The 17,495-nt window shown below is 39.4% G+C and overlaps 1 protein-coding gene across 1 annotated transcript in view; it reads right to left on the reverse strand.

Annotated features, from left to right (window-relative positions):
* Positions 1–1,211: 1,211 nt before the first annotated feature.
* The window catches only part of LOC134356744 (interleukin-1 receptor-associated kinase-like 2), a 68,460-nt gene continuing 52,176 nt past the window's right edge, over positions 1,212–17,495 (reverse strand). Inside the window, exons 12-14 of the mRNA XM_063067836.1 lie at positions 15,314–16,127; positions 11,336–11,464; positions 1,212–2,561 (exon numbers count right to left, since the gene is read on the reverse strand). Coding sequence (XP_062923906.1) covers positions 2,476–2,561; positions 11,336–11,464; positions 15,314–16,127 — 1,029 coding nt within the window. The 3' untranslated portion in view covers positions 1,212–2,475. The remainder of the gene's footprint in view (positions 2,562–11,335; positions 11,465–15,313; positions 16,128–17,495) is intronic.

The following is a 17,495-nucleotide window of genomic DNA, read 5'->3' on the forward strand; positions in this document are numbered from 1 at the left end:
TTTCACGCACATCTGCTCTCACTCCATCCTCCCACCACCCCACTAGGAATAGGATACCCCTTGTCCTCACCTACCACCCCACCAGCCTCTGGGTCCAACATATAATTCTCCGTAACTTCCGCCACCTCCAACGGGATCCCACCACTAAGCACATCTTTCCCTCCCCCCCTCCCCCCCCACTTTCCGCAAGGATCGCTCCCTATGCGACTCCCTTGTCCATTCGTTCCCCCCCCCATCCCTCCCCACCGATCTCCCTCTTGGCACTTATCCTTGTAAGCGGAACAAGTGCTATACATGCCCTTACACTTCCTCCCTTACCATCATTCAGGGCCCCAGACAGTCCTTTCAGGTGAGGCGACACTTCACCTGTGAGTCGGCTGGGGTGATATACTGCATCCGGTGCTCCCGATTTGGCCTTCTATATATTGACGAGACCCGACGCAGACTGGGAGATCGTTTCGCTGAACACCTACGCTCTGTCCGCCAGAGAAAGCAGGATCTCCCAGTGGGCACACATTTTAGTTCCATGTCCCATTCTCATTCTGATATGTCTATCCATGGCCTCCTCTACTGTAAAGGTGAAGCCACACTCAGGTTGGAGGAACAACACCTTATATTCTGTCTGGGTAGCCTCCAACCTGATGGCATGAACATTGACTTCTCAATCTCCCGCTAATGCCCCACCTCCCCCTCGTACCCCATCCGTTATTTATTTATATACACACATTCTTTTTTTCTCTCTCTCCTTTTTCTCCCTCTGTCCCCCTCACTATACTCCTTGCCCATCCTCTGGGTTTCCCCCCTCCCCCTTTTCTTTCTCCCTAGGCCTCCTGTCCCATGATCCTCTCATATCCCTTTTGCCAATCAACTGTCCAACTCTTGGCTCCAGCCCTCCCCCTCCTGTCTTCTCCTATCATTTTGGATCTCCCCCTTCCCCTTTCAAATCTCTTACTAGCTCTTCTTTCAGTTGGTCCTGACGAAGGGTCTCGGCCTGAAACGTCGACTGTACCTCTTCCTGGAGATGCTGCCTGGCCTGCTGCAAAACATGAGTTGGTTTATTTTTAATAGTTTAATTTTTAAAAACAGGAACCTGCTGTTCTCTCATTACAAGCATATTTTCAACTAACATTGCTGAGTTTATTATTATTATTTTTAAATATGATTGAAAGATTGACATAAAATATTTTACAAGGATTTCATATGATTTATTTAAATAACATTTTGAAGTATACTGAGGTTAATAGAATCAATATCCAAAATCATCATGAGTTTATAAAAGGAATCAACCATCTTATAATTCAGCCTGATAATCAGCATCTTCCAGAATTTCCCAGAATAGCACATCTTAAACCCTATTATGTTTATTTTTTAAAACCTTATTATGCTCTATTATGTTTTTTTAAACTTCTATTGCACCAAAAGATTTTGCAGCTGCAAATTATTGGCACTGTTAGAAAATAACAAGGTACCTATCAGTTAAATGAAACATGAGTTATCTCCTAACCAAGGAAAAAGAACAAAATAAAAAAGTAGCTGATGAAAACTAGATATAGAAAGGAAACAGAGGGAAAGATAGGTGAGAGAGACCAAAGTGGAAAAAGTTATAGTTTAAGATGTTTAGAAACTTTATGCAGAAGGACAATTCCACAATTTCAATTATTTTTGTGGCACTCTGAGGTTGACTCATTTTATAAGAATGTAGAATTAGTTATGAGAAAAGTTTTTGCATTGTTAAACACCAAACTCTCTATTGTGAGTTTAATTAATTATAAAGTTATAATTTAAGATGCTTAGAAACTTTATACAGAAGGACAATTCCACAATTTCAATTATTTTTGTGGCACTCTGAGGTTGACTCATTTTATAAGAATGTAGAATTAGTTATGAGAAAAGTTTTTGCATTGTTAAACACCAAACTCTCTACTGTGAGTTCAAGTAGTTATAATAACCAAAGTGCAGTGTTTTTCTTCAAAGCTCACAAAGATTAATGGTAAGTTTCTTCTTCTCCTTCTGACCAAAATTTGTGGGGATTTGAGATTCATGGCATATCCTTGTCATAGATTTTGTTAAAAAAACACATTAATTATGCCAAGAAAACTTAACTGGAATTACTTTCTAGTCAATTAGAGGCCATTCGGCTGTAGCGTCTGCAGATCAGTTTATACAAGGTTAGGAAGCAAACAATCTACTTTTGGTCAGTTGGAACTAAAACAATTTACAAAGCTATAATATATTTTTGATGGAATAAACTGTTACATCAACTTATTTTTACTCAGTCATTCAACAGCATTGTATACCACAGCAGCGTAGCGCTTAGTGTGATGTTATTACAGCTCTGGGCATCGGAGTTCAATTCCAGTGCCGTCTGTATGTCCTTCCCATGGAAGTGTGGGTTTTTCCCATGTGATCCGCTTTCCTCCCACAGTCCAAAGATGAGCCGGATAGATTAATTGGTCCTTGTAAATTGTCCCATGATTAAATTAGGGTTAAACCAGAGTTGTTGGAGGTTGCTGGGGTTGCACAGCTCGAACGACTGGAAGGGCCTTCCTCACACTGTATCACTAAATAAAATAAATAAAAAGCATCATTTAGATTAATTAGAATGTGCAGTCTATCTGGTGTTGTCAGATTTAGAATAACAAAATGTCAGAATGGTCTGAAACAGTGATGATGGATAATTTCATAAAAACAAAACTGCTCTTTAGTCACCTGTACTTTGAATCTTCCTACATCAAGAATAAAGATGAGTCTTGTTTTTTTAACCTTAAATTTTCAAACTGCCTTGTGCTAATTTCTGAAAATAGGATACATGAGCAGCTTGTATCAGCTCCTAAAACATGAATGATTTTCCAATCTCTGTTCTTTCTTTCAAATACGTTGCTTAATAGTAGAAGTTACTCAACCCAGTTTAATCCTGCAGTTATATTAACACACAGATACTTTCAGAAGATATGTTGACCAGGTGTAGAAACTTCATTAATCCAGAGATACCAAAGCCTTATTCTGTACTTTTCAAGTACTCCAGCTGAAATTGGAAAACTCTGCCTTTTCTAAAGATGAAACCTGGAGTCTAGGAGTTAGCACTTCAACTAAAATGCAAGGTAAACAAGAACATAACCTCAGGACAACACATAAAAATAAGGATAAATTTATTTTAACTGAACGATTTCTAATTCCCTGTGTTATTCGAAAGGCTCCATCTATGGGTGTAGAGGCATTAAAAGGGAATGGGATATTTATGAAGGGGATAGCCCTGATAGGTCTTGACTTTCTTGAATTATGATAATGACATATTAACCTTTTTACATAGTCAGCCATCAAATACTTCTAATAACTGAAAAACTAAAAAAAAAACTTTTAGATTGTAATTTAGCCATTTCAAAGTTCACAGCTTTTGAATATGGCTTTAGGCAGTCTATTTTGAAGTGGGATACTCTAGGAATACAGATATGAGCAAACAGAAGAAATATGAAATGTTACCGTCTAGAGTTGTAGATTTACTAAGTAAAAGATCTGAGAAATGCACAAAAGTAAAATAAAAGCCAAGAGTAGATTAGTACTACAGAGATGCAAGAACCTCTCAAAGACCACCCCATGGCCCGGTTGTGAGAGGTTGGAACAGGTAAGGCCAGCTGACATGGCTCGCTCTGGTGAAGCTGTATAGGCCAATACCCTGTACAATGGATATAACAGATTACAGAAACATTGATGAACTCCAACCATACTGTCAACTTTGTGAAAAGAGGCTCATTATCAAGTGAACACATGACACAGCACAGGGAAAGTCATCAGGATCCTGTACAGCCAACTACTTTTGTCACCAAAGCCCATACCAACCTTGGGTACCTGGAATGTGAGAACCATTTACCAGGCAGGAAAATCTACCATCACAGCAAATGAGATGAAAAGGTACAAACTGTTAATTCTTGGACTGAGTGAGACAAGATGGACATCAGCTGCAGAGGCTCGACTGACAAGTCAGATAAGTATCATGTACTCAGGCCATCAGAGCAATGATGCACCATATACAGAGGGTGGAGCCTTCGTGGTGACACCAGAAGCACGTACAGCTACGATCACATGGGAGCTATCAGTTCCAGAATCACCACTGCTAGCTTTAAAACCAAGCACAAGAAGGTAACAGCTCCAAAAATCAACAAAAAAATGCTTGTGAAGAAGACAAAGTTGAGTTCTACAACACACTCAGTGGAGACATCACCAGAGGGAAGGAAAAAGATGTGACCATCGCTGGGCCTCCTGTCCCATGATCCTCTCATATCTCCTTTGCCAATCACCTGTCCAGCTCTTGGCTCCATCCCTCTCCCTCCTGTCTTCTCCTATCATTTTGGATCTCCCCCTCCCCCTCCCACTTTCAAATCTATTAATAAATCTTCCTTCAGTTAGTCCTGACGAAGGGTCTCGGCCTGAAACGTCAACTGTATCTCTTCCTAGAGATGCTGCCTGGCCTGCTGCGTTCACCAGCAACTTTGATGTGTGTTGCTTGAATTTCCAGCATCTGCAGAATTCCTGTTGTTTACCATTGTGATGGGACATTTTAAATGCAAAAGAGGCAGGGATAATGCAGTATACAAACAGGTGACATGGAAACATGGTCTCAGAGAAATGAACAAAAATGGGGAACGATTTGCTGAAACTTGTGCAAACTTCAATCTAGTTATTGGAGGAAGCTTATTCCCACACAAGCAAATACATAAGGCTGTCACCAAACAAGGTAACAGAGAAGCAGATTGACTATGCATGCATCTCAAAGAAGTTTTGAAGATCAGTCCATGATGTAAGAGTGAAGTGTGGTGCAGATGTAGGATCAGGCCACCATCTCCTAATTTGCAAAGTACAGATGAAGCTAAAAAGAAGCTCGCACCACCCAATCGGTGACTGAAGTACAATTTGATCTACCTGAAAGACAAAGAAACAGTTCAGAGATTGGCCCTCACACTTTCCAACAGGTTCCAGGCACTTGAGGACCTTGATAACGAAGATGAATAGACTGCTGTCAAAGAGGCAGTAAATTAAACTTGTGAGGAAATGCTGGGAAAAAGGACATTTAAGCATAAGATACAGGAGCAGAATTAGGCCATTTGGCCCATTGAGTCTACTCCACCACTTCATCATGGCTGATCCAATTTTCTTCTCATCCCTAATCTCGTGCCTTCTCGTATCTCTTCATGCCCTGACCAATCAAGAGTCTATTTTACACCAGGAATGATGGAAGCAGTCAACAAGAGGAGAACACTAAAAAAAAACGCATTAGAAGCAGAACTAGGAATGAGAAAGCAGAGGCACAGAGGGAAAATGACAGTGCACAAGGAAGCAAGTAGGAACATCAAGAGGGGCAGGAGAGAGTACATCAGCACCCTTGTGTCCCAAGCAGAAGAAGCCTCAGCAAATAAGAATATGAAAGAACTATATGATACTACCAAGAAACTAGCAGTCAAATTCAACAGATCCACACCCAAGTGAAGGATAAAGATGGAAATGATACAACTAAAAAAGATCAACAGCTCCAATGTAGGACACAGTTCTTTAATGAGCTTCTGAGCAGACCACCTCCTCCAGAATCCAGATACACTATCAGACTTGGATGTCAACTGTGCCAAGCCATCAAAAAAGGAAATCATACAGGCAATCAAGAGGCTAAAGTCAGGAAAAGCAGCTGGCCCAGACAGCATACCACCAGAGGCGTTGAAGGCAAACCCTAAACCTTTGGCAGATACCCTATACACCTTGTTCTGCAACATCTGGGACAAAGAAGAGATGCTACAAGACTGGAAGGAAAGTCACATAATCAAGCTTCCAGAGAAGGGTGACCCACAATACTGTAAAAACTATAGGGGTATATCCTTAATGTCTGTGGTTGGAAAGGTGCTAAACAGAATTATTCTGCAACACCTTCAACAAGCTGTTGACACAACATTATAGGATCAGCAAGCAAGATTTTAGGAAAGATCACTCCTGCACAGACCAGATAGCTACTTAAGAATAATCATGGAACAGTTAATCAAAAGGAATTCAACTTCATCGACTACGAGAAAGCATTCAATAGCTTAGACAGAAACACCCTATGGAAACTTATAAAACGTTATGGAATACTGCAGAAATTTATGAATATCTTTAGGAACTCTTACAATGTCAAGCAAAGTCATACATGCAGGAAAACTGTCAGAAAGGTTCACTGTCAACACTGGGATGAAGCAGGGGTGTTTGATGGCTCCTTTCCTGTTCCTGTTGGGAATAGACTGGGTTATGAAACAGACAAGTGAAAAATGAAATTGAATCCAGTGGACTATCTAACAGCAACTCAAAACACCTAGAAATTGCAGGTGACATCACCCTACTGTCCAGCTCTAACCAACAGATGTAAGCGAAATCAACACTCTTGACCGTTAACTCTACCATGCTGGGTCTAAGATCAAATGTAGATAAAACAAAGTGATGAAAGTAAACTGCACCAGCAATAGACCATAGTGATGAGAGATACAATACTGGAAGAAATGACTTCCTTTGTCTATCATGGAAGCATTGTGAGTATATATGGTGGAAGGGATGCGGATGTCAAAGTCAGGATCAACAAGGCCAGAGTAGTTTTCAACATCTTGAAAGAAGTGTGGACATCCAGAGTCAAATTAAGGAAAATTAAAATCAGAACCTTCAACTCAAATGTTAAAACAGTGCTCCTATAAGGCTCTGAAACCTGGAGGACAACAGAGAAGACACCACAAAAACTGCAGGCTTTCATCAACCAGTGCCTGAGAAGGACCCTAAACATCAGATAGACTGACAATGTAACCACTGTGTGAAAACACCAACTAGAAATCCATTGAGATACAAATATGCAAATTGAAATGAAGGTGGATTGGCCAGACATTGAGGAAGCCAAACAGCAACATTATCAGGCAACATTAAAATGGAATCCCCAAGTAAAGAGGAAAAAGGTATCTCCAAAGAATACATGGAGGAGAGACTGAGGTCGGAATTAGATCCTGGTCCACCCTCGAGAAACTGGCTCAGAACAAAGGATGACAGAGACGGGAGGTCATCGATGGCCTATGCTCCACTGGGAATTAAGGGCTCAACAACAACAACAGAGACACAAGAGAAATTAGGTTTCTAATTCCTGTGCGAGAAGTAGGTTTATTTGATCCAGGGGTAATTTTTTTATCCATGCAGAAAATTTGTATAAAGAATAGAAAAGCTCATTTTAAATACTTCTAATGAGTCAGTTCCCATCACCTGCTAGGGCAGAGAATTCCAGATATTTGCCACCTTCTGTGAGGAGAAATTCCTATGTACCTCACTCACATGTAGTTTCTCTCCGTTTGGATAATCATCAACCTTTTGATTCCTCTTACCAAAGTGTATGACCTCACTTTTCTCATATTGAACACCATTTGTAAGTCTTTTGCCCTCTCTCTATATATATCTATCTATATCCTGTTGCTAAATCACAGTACTTTATCACTTTGTGCCACTTCCCATATCTTCATATCATTAGAAAATGTGAAAATGTATATACTGTTCCTTCTGTCAGGTCATTAATGTAAATAATGTAGAATTGAAAGCCAAGAGCTGATGCCTGTTGTACTGCACTTGTTGCCTCCTTCCAATCTGAAAAAAGACCTCTTTATTCTAATACTCAGTTTTCTGATACAGCCAGCTTTCAATCTATTCCAACATGACCTACAATACCATGGCTTTTAATTTATATACCAGCCTCTTATGTAGCACCTGGTCAAATGTGATTCAAAAATCTAAATACACTACATCTACAGGTTCCCCTCTATCAACTCTCCCAGTTATAGCCTCAAAGAATTAGAACAAATTTGTTAAATATGATTTACATTTCATAAAACCATGTTGACTAGGTTTGAATATATTCAGATTTTCTAAATAATTAGCTACAGTATTTCCTGTTTTGATTATTGACTCTAGTATGTTGCCAATAATGGGGTGGCACAGTAGCACAATGCTTTACAGTACCAATGACTCGGGTCCATTTCCCATCACTGCCTGTAAGGAGTGTGTGTGTTCTCCCCTTGACCACCTGGGTTTCCTCCGACTGCTTTGGTTTCCTCCCAGTCCAAAGACATGCTGGTTGGTAGGTTAGTTGGTCACTGTAAATTATTCTGTAATTAGGCCTGGATTGAATTGGGGGATTTCTGGGCAGTGTGGCTCAAAGGGCTGGAAGGGCCAATTTCCCACTGTATCTAAATAGATTAGATAGATTTACAGATAGCTGCTAAACGAATTTTCTGTAGTTCCCTCCCTTTTGCCCTTTCTGAACAAGGAAATCACATTGGCTGCTTTCCAATCTCTCGTACCTACCTAGCTAAGGAAAGTTTCAACCAATGGGTCTATAGTGGACCTACTTCTATGCAGCTATTTCCTTTAAAATCGCAGTGTGCAATCCATTGGGTCCTGGCAACTAGGCCACCTTTAGCCATTTGTTTCTCATTACTTTATCTCCTGCAATTAGGATTTTTGTAAGTTTTATCATGTTTTGTGTTGTCATGTAATATCTAAAAGACATTAGCAGTATATTTCTTAGATATCAGATGGACTGAAGACTGATGCAAAAACAATATTCAACATATCCTCCATTTTTTTTGTTTTAATTTAGCAGCCTTGTTTTATGGAGGACACACAATTCTTTAGTCTTCTGCTGCTGGATCCTAAAAGCTTCACAGTTCCTTGGTCCACCACTAACCCATATAACTTAGTTACCCTGGTTTTCATTTTATCCTTTACCTCCTTTGTTAACCAAATATGGTACCCTTTCAGGTAAGCCCCCTGTTTAATTGGAATAAGCTTCTTTAGATGCATTATGGACCAACTATTTAAATACCTGCTGACCTGTTTCTTAATTTGACTTGTCCAATTCATCTTAGACAACTCCTGCCACATACAAGATGAGAAGCATAGATTGCGTGGACACCAGGACGTCCTGTATATGGCTAATACAAAGGAGCATAACTTTTAAGGTGTCAGGAGGGAAGTATGGGGGGGTGTGATGTCAGAGGTAAGTTTTTTTCTTACACAGAGAGTGGTGGGTGCATGTAATGCACTGCTGGAGTGGTAGTGGAGGCAGATACATTAGGGATATTTAAGAAACCCTTACATAGGTACTTGGATGAATGAAAAGTGGAGAGCTGTATGAGAGGAAAGGGTTAAATTGATTGGAGTAGGTTAAAGGGTTGGCACATCATGGGGGCCAAAGGGCCTATACTGTAATGTTCTATACAATTACAATTTTATTTTATTTAGAGATATGGCACATTAATAAGCCCTTCTTGTCCAATAAGCCCACACGATCCCATTAAGCCATGTGACCAATTATCCTACTAACCCATACATTTTTGGAATGTGGAAGAAAACTGGAATAAAATTGCTTAAATTGAAGGCACTAGACGGTGCTAAGGTGTTCGTTCTCTTGGTGGAGTTCTGACATTTTGTTGGTGATTGAATCTACAAGATAAAAATTCCCAAGGGGATCCTTAACCACAAGATCTCTTATTTAACCCTCCTTAGCCCAAATCTAAAGTAGCCTGTATCCCGGTAGGCTCTTCAATGTAATATGCTAAAAACATTTCTTGATGCATTGCACAAATTTTACAATACCCTTTCCAGTTTATGGGCAGACCAACTGACGTGGTCTGTTATTAAGCCATTGCCATTTTAGAAACTTTTGTAATGAAGCTTATATTGCGGTTTAGCCCTTGCATAGCTCAGGCTTACAACAACATAACTTTTAAATAATATTAATGTGGTTGAGATTTTGAATGACATTCATGCATTTTAAAATATTGGAAAATGTTGTAAAATAGACCTTGCAATCGATATCAATAAGCTGATTTTGCATATTGTTTAAGAACATTTCTATCAGACCAGTCCATTTTATTGCACCATGAAAAATATTTAGGGTGCTGGTCATGCACTTTGTTAAAAGCTAGATTAAAACTCCACAAAAAAGGATATTTCTAAAGTTTATATGATTTGTCGCTTTAGTTTTCATTGTTTCTAAGTGAAGCATCCCAAAATATTTCAGTGAAGCAAGAGGAAAAAAATTAATAAGTATTAAAACTAGTTTATATCTTCTTAAAAGAGGCGCAGTCGACGTTTCAGGCCGAGACCCTCGGCCTGAAACGTCGACTGCGCCTCTTCCTATAGATGCTGCTTGGCCTGCTGCGTTCACCAGCAACTTTGATGTATGTTGCTTGAATTTCCAGCATCTGCAGAATTCCTGTTGTTTATATCTTCTTAATTGTGTTTTTTTTTAGACAGAGTTGGTGATATTGGACTTCTGAAATTGGAAGTCCAGATTCCTTTATCAATTTTGAAAAGGGCAGCAACATATACTTGTTTTCTTACCTTTCAAGCTTGCAGTTATTCATTGCTAAATATAAGAAAACACAAGAGACAGCAGAACCTGAAGCTACAATAAATCTTTTGGAGGAACTTGAAGGGTTGAGCAATGTCCGTGGGGGAGGACTTGTCAACGTTTCAGATTGAAACCCTCCATCAGGACTGAAAGTAGAGAGGAGAAGTAGCCAGTAGGTAGAGGAAAGAAGAACAGTTTCAACCCGTAACATCTGCCCATAGATGCTGTTTGGTCTGTTTTATTTCTGCAGCAGATAGTTTGTTGCATTAAAACTTTAATTCCATCATGTTTTTTTTAAATTGTAGTTCAACATTCTGGTTCATTCTGTTTAAAAATAATCTAATATTAAATCTTGAAGTTCACATTTGAAAACAAGCTAAAGTTTGCGGCATACCAGGCTAAAATTTGCTGTTTGTAATCCTGGGAATCAACTATGAAGGTATAAACGTTGATATGGACAATACACTACTCAGAATTGATTGATGATATGATTAGCAAGAGCAGCCAATCAGAAAGCAGTCTGTAAATCTACGTTGGCACATTCAGTGTGACAACACAATTTCACATTTTCTCCTTCATTGTAGTAATAATTACCTAAATGATATTAATCTACCTCTCTGGATAAACATTTAAGAAACAATATTTTAGACTTTATCCATCAACAGATTATACAAGTTCCGATGATATTTTGCTCCTGTTTGATAAAAGGCACTTAAGTTCTTGAATGACTGAAAGGTGAACTGAGAAACTGTTCATTATCCCAGGCACACCATGAAACACCATGTGATCAGTCACATTCAAAGACACTGGTTATAGGGAGGCAATGATCAGATATGTTGTGATACAGGTCAAAATTTATCAATGACAAATATGGCAAGAAAGCCCTCCAAAGAGGGGATTACTTGAATCACCCCAATAATAAGCAGCCATTATACATACCCTCAGTTACAAAGGGAGCTGAGAGGAGTTCAGTAGTATTGATCTGTTCCTCTTCATATAAAACAATTTTATCTAGTAGTTTCTTCTTGTGAGGATTGATCTCAATACTTGAGGAAGACAATGTTACTTCTGTAAAATGAAGACAAAGAAATTTAATGTGGCATAACCACTTGGGTAATTAACACAAAACAAATTGTGTTCCCTGTTTTAATAAGAGGGAACACTGACCTAAAACAGGACCATGAAAGTAGTGCTGCCTTATTTGTGAACTTAAGGTTGTTATAGCCAGAGTAGAAATGGGGACAAGCTCTCAGTACCTATTAAATGCTCCCAATAGCGTGTGCCTCAGATAGCCTCTGACAACCAAGCCCAGCTTCTGGCCTTCATGTGTGGTTCAGCTAATAACCCCGGTGGAACCGTTTCTACTGACAAGAGAAGGGGCAAAAGTGGCAAAAACCAGTCACTTTGGGTAGATGGGGCTCATCTGCCGTGGTTGGCAGCTCGTCTAGGAGAAGGAAAACTCTGATCTCAAACCTCCGCTGCCTTGCGATTCTTCCCACTCATGGGGAAGGCTTTAGGAGTAAACCCAGAGGGAAAAATCTGGAGCTGGAGTCCCTAAGGCAGTCCTATATTGAGTTCAATGCTGACTGGCATCTCTTGCGATGCTTCTGGTACCAACTATTTCTTTGGGTTCATCAGATGCATGGAGAGGGGAAGCTTGCTACATGGGCAACAGCTTGCTCGCCATATCGTACTGCCCAGGCTTGCATATCTAGACAGCTAGAACACAATATCCATGACCAACTCTGACCGACGGAACCTCAACTCAATTACACCACTTCGTGCAACAAAGTAACATTTCTGAGAAGCTATGCCAAGAATCAAGTTTATTCCATATATCTAGGTAAGAATTGTTTAAAATGATCATTTAAACTGATGAAGGATCCAAATCCTATATAAACACTGCCAGCCCTCTTCATACAAATAAAAAAAGATATAAAATTTATAGCTTTACAAATGTTGAAATTTTTCATACTCAGCAATTAAATACTTTACTGATTTGGCCACCAATGGGTTGTAACTGATGTTAAGTACACTAATGTTTATTGAACTGTCCTTGTTGTGTTGCAGCCTGAATCAAATTTGTTATCAATCTTTCTGTCAGTTTTCCCACCATGCACTCCACAACAAATTAGATTTAAATAACATGACATTGATGCTTTTCTGTATTTATTCAGATATACTTTTAAGGCAAAGTGCAGTTCTAATAACAATCTCGGAGCAGGGACAAATATTTATTAAATAACTATATTAAATAAAGGCATCCATAAAAATTATTGTAACCGATGATTTCTAGAGAACAGAGATAATCTTGAACAGTGTCATGAGCTTCTTAAACAAAAACTTCACACCATCTTAAAAGTTTCTTCCTGTAGGCAGTTAATCTGATCAACCATTCTAGTTAGCCCTCCTGACTCCCCTTTATTACCTCAGTCACAGCACGGTACTGTTAACACTTTAAACCACTTTTTATAATGCTGTCTTCATTGTCAATAAATGCTGGCATTTATGTATTAATGCACATTTTCTTCTATATCCATATTTTAAACCCCTGATTTTATTTTTATATAATTCTTTATTCTTCAGAATTGTTGAAGATTGGTGTTTTTTGGTGCACATTGTTCCGACATACCACAGAAAATTATTAATACACGTAAATGTGTATGTAATACATGTAAAGTTAATTCTTGATTTAGACCTCACAGATGGTGGCCTTTTCATTTATTAAATAGGTACATCATAGAATTTTTGCAGCATACTTTAACACTTCAAACTACTTTTTAAAAAAATTTTCTCTGGAGTGCCGTGACTGCTCACTTCTGCTGGGGTCAGTTGATGTTCTGACGCAGATCCTGTTCTTCAAGAATGTGACCGGGGCTTGTTTTCCCTTAGAGAGTTTGGTCTTGGCCCAAATCAACTTCTGCCTAAGCAAGGTTCTGGAGCCACTGCTGCTGGTCTATTGCCACAATAGGTCTACTGCAAATACAACCTCACTGGCTCGTCACTCGGCCTTGGATCACCTGGACAATAGCAATACCTATATCAAGCTGCTGTTTATTGATTACAGCTCGATGTTCAACACAATCACACCCTCAGTTCTAATCAACAAGGTCCAAAGCTCTGTACCTTTTACTGTAACCTTGACTTCCTCACTGGAGACCACAGCCAGTGCAGATGAGAAATAACATCTCCTCCTCAAGGATGCGTGCTTAGCCCACTGCTCTATTGTCTACATCCATGATTGCATGGCTTGGTACAGCTCAAATCCCATCTATAAATTTGCTGATTACACAACCATTTTTGGCAGAATTGTAGATGGTGATGAGGAGGCGTACAGGAGCAAGATAAATCAGCTGGGTATAGTGGTGTCACAGCAACAACCTTGCACTCAACAGCAGTAAGACCAACAAACTGGTCAGGAAGAGGAAGTCAAGGAAGCATACACCAGTCCAATTTCTCTGAGATCTATCCTGGGTCCAACATATTGATGTAATTACAAAGAAGGCACAATAGCAACTATATTTTATTCAGAGTTTAAGGAACTTGGCATGTCTCCAAAAACTCTCACAAATTTCTACAAATTTATCTTGGAGAGCATTCTAACTGGTTGCATTACCATCTGATATGTGGGGGGGGCACTGCATAAGATTGTAACAAGCCACAGAACTTTGTAAACTCAGCCTGCTCTATCGTAGACACTAGTCTCCCCAGCAGCGAGGACACTTTCAAAAGGGTATGCCTCAAGAGTTGGCATCCATTATTTCGGACTCCCATCACCCACGACACATCCTCTTCTCATTGCTGCCATTGCGGAGGAGGTACAGGATTCTGAAGACACACACTTAACGTTTCAGAAACAGCTTCTTCCTCACCGCCATCTGATTTCTGAATGAACAATGAACCCTTGAACACTACCTCAAGGTAGTTTTTCTCCTCTTTTTGTACTACTTACTTAATTTAATGTTTTTTTACAGTACTGTGCACTGTTGTATTTTTTTTACAGTCTTAGACACTTAGGCTAGAGTGGCCTAAGACTTTTGCACAGTACTGCAGTAATGTTACGTATTTCACAGTTCTGCCTCTGCAAAAAAAAACCCAAATTTCATGACATATGTGAGTGATGATAAACCTGATTCTGATATGGGTCTCTATTGTGGACTGACAGTGGGAAGAGGACAGGAAGAGAGGAATCATGGTTGGGAAAATGTTGAAGGGAGAGGGGAGGGAGCATGAAGCACCAGAGAGACATTTTGTAATGATCAATAAACCAGTTGTTTGGAAACAAAGGACCCTGCCTGGTGTCCAAGAGCTGGATATGTCTCCACCAGCGACACCCACTGTCCCGGGCACTCCTTCTCTGCCATCTGTCCCACACCCCTCCCATGGTGCTCCACCCTTGCCATTTCCAACTTCCTTTGCCAGATTTACAAATTCACTCCATCCACTTTCACAAATACAATACTGTGCAAAAGTATTGGGCACCCTTACTACACATATGCGCCAAAGACATACATATATATATATACACACACACACACACACACACACACACACACATATATATATACACATATACATATATATACATATATATACATACATATACACATATATACATATACATATACATACATACATATATATATACATACACACACATATATATATATATATACATACACACACATATATATATACATACACACATATATATACACACACATATATATACATACATACATATATATATATATATATATATATGCCACATTTGTGCTCCTGACTTGTTCTCTTGTGATCTGCATTGGTTGGGTACACCAAGTCCATTAACCTTCAAATGTGAGACTTCCAGGAAAAAGGGCAAAATACTTTTCAATTGTGTGCACATACATCTGATTTCACAGATCTGAACGTTACCTGGACTCGTGCCATTGGGCATTGCTGGGCAATGTCCCACAGAATTCTCTGAAGCACAAGCTTCATGACAGAGTTCATTGAAGTTATAATTCCAGTAGGAAAGATCTCTTGAGGGTGTCTTTGAATTTGCAGATCCTGAACTGACTATTGCTTTGTCTCTGTTCTGAAGAGACAGCATTGGAGAATCATCAGAACTGCAGCAATAGTTCTTCAAACAGTCTTTGTAGTTGTCTCCAACATGGTTCAAAGGATTTGCTGTCCTGCCTTTTGGATATGGAGCAAATTCACAAACACCATTTGATGCAGCACTAGAATAGTCATGTGAAACATAAGGTTTATCTGAGACCCGGTATCTTGGTGGAGATAATTCTTGAACAAAATGACTGTTGGGCTTGCAACCAGGTGTTTTGATTTTTGAATTGTCTTCAGATTTGTTAGAGCACGAGCTGTACTCACTGTACATACACTTTGTCTTAACATTGCATGCTTTGCAAGACAAATGGCAAACGTTTTCCAGCACAGGGTAGGAACAAAACATGTCAGACTCATCTGATTCACATGGTACATTAAGCAATTCTGGATCAGGTGGCTGTTCTGAGTTTCCACTTAAGTCTTTGAAAATGGTTGGAGTCTGGGGTAGTGAAAACTTAATGCCATTATTGGGATCCAGAAAAGGAGAGAGTATCTCTGTATTTTCCAGTGGAGACAAGGCCAATCGATTTAGCTTGCATGCAACATCATCTGTCTCCTCAGGAGAGCTGTGCACATCATAGTGTTTAAGATCATGCTGTAAACTTTCCAGCAAAGAGTAAACCTGTAAAATACAGACAATACATGTTAGATAACCCTGGTTCAATGCATGTGATATGATCTCAGAGGAAATGAACATATTTGGACTGCATACTTCACTCCATCAGGAGAAGTACAATCCATTCTCTTTCTAAAATATTTTATCAAATTTCTGTGAATGTATTCTTTTTTCATTTTCTATATCAGCCAACATTAATATTGACAACATTTTAAGACTTAGCTGGCTTACAAAGCAAATAGTTATCTTATATAGAAGAATAGTTCTGCCAACTGTGACAATGCGGGATTCTCAAGACTCTCAAATTGGGTTATACATAAATATCGTAACACTATTGCACAACCACCTTTCATCAAAAACTTTTAAAGTTATTTAAAGTAATACTCTGCTTTTGCCTTACAGATTCTGATCTAAGGGAGAAATTGAAGATATCTTTCAGATTTCAAAGCAAATAGTTGAAGATGTTGGTGCAGAATACAATATACTAAAGCCATTCTGGAGAACGTGGCAATAACATCACTGTGCAGCCAATGGCTCACCCTACGACAAATTTGGTTGACATGGTTTCCATTATATTACTCCCCGATCTAACTGGTAGGTTCTTCATGCATTACAATCTAGGCAGACATGCTATCTTCTGAGCATCCAGTTACTGGTTTTTCCACGCAGATAGTGATGGTTACCTGAACCAAAGTGATAGAGACAGATACAATTATGTTTCAAAGGCATTTGAACAGATAATTGATTAGGAAAGGTATAGGGATACAGACAAATAAGATCAGAGTGGATGGGCATCAGGGTCAACATTGATGAGGTGGCTGAGGGTCTGCTTCTATGCTGAATGATTCAGTCAATGGAAGAGGAGATTTTCAGGCAGATGGGGCTCGTCAGCCATGGTTGGCAGCTCACCTAGAAGACGGAAAGCTCTGATCTCAAACATTCGCCATCTTGCAACTTGCTTCAGGAATGACCCTAAGGGAAAATCGTGGAGTCTTTAAGGTAGTCCGACATTGAGTTCAATGCTGACTGGCAACTCCTGCAATACCGCTGGTGCCAAATTGTCTGAACTTTGCTGTTCCTTTGGATTCATCAGCTGCGTGGAGTGAAGGAGCCTGCTGTATGGGCAATAGCTTGCTCTTTATATTGTACTGCCCTGGCTTGTGCATCATGTAGACAGCTAGGACACAACATCCATGCTTGACTCCAACCAACAGAGGGCCTCGTAGGCATCTGATACACCTTCAGAAATGTATTCTTATCTACATGGAGGTGACATACAATGTTGTAGTGAGAAAGATTTGAATTAAGTGTGACAATGATAGTCTTGTTTGACTCCAGTCTTTATAGGGTTCAAAATACATTTATTATATAAAT

This window comes from Mobula hypostoma, chromosome 15 (assembly GCF_963921235.1).
Source record: "Mobula hypostoma chromosome 15, sMobHyp1.1, whole genome shotgun sequence".
Lineage (NCBI taxonomy): Eukaryota > Metazoa > Chordata > Chondrichthyes > Myliobatiformes > Myliobatidae > Mobula > Mobula hypostoma.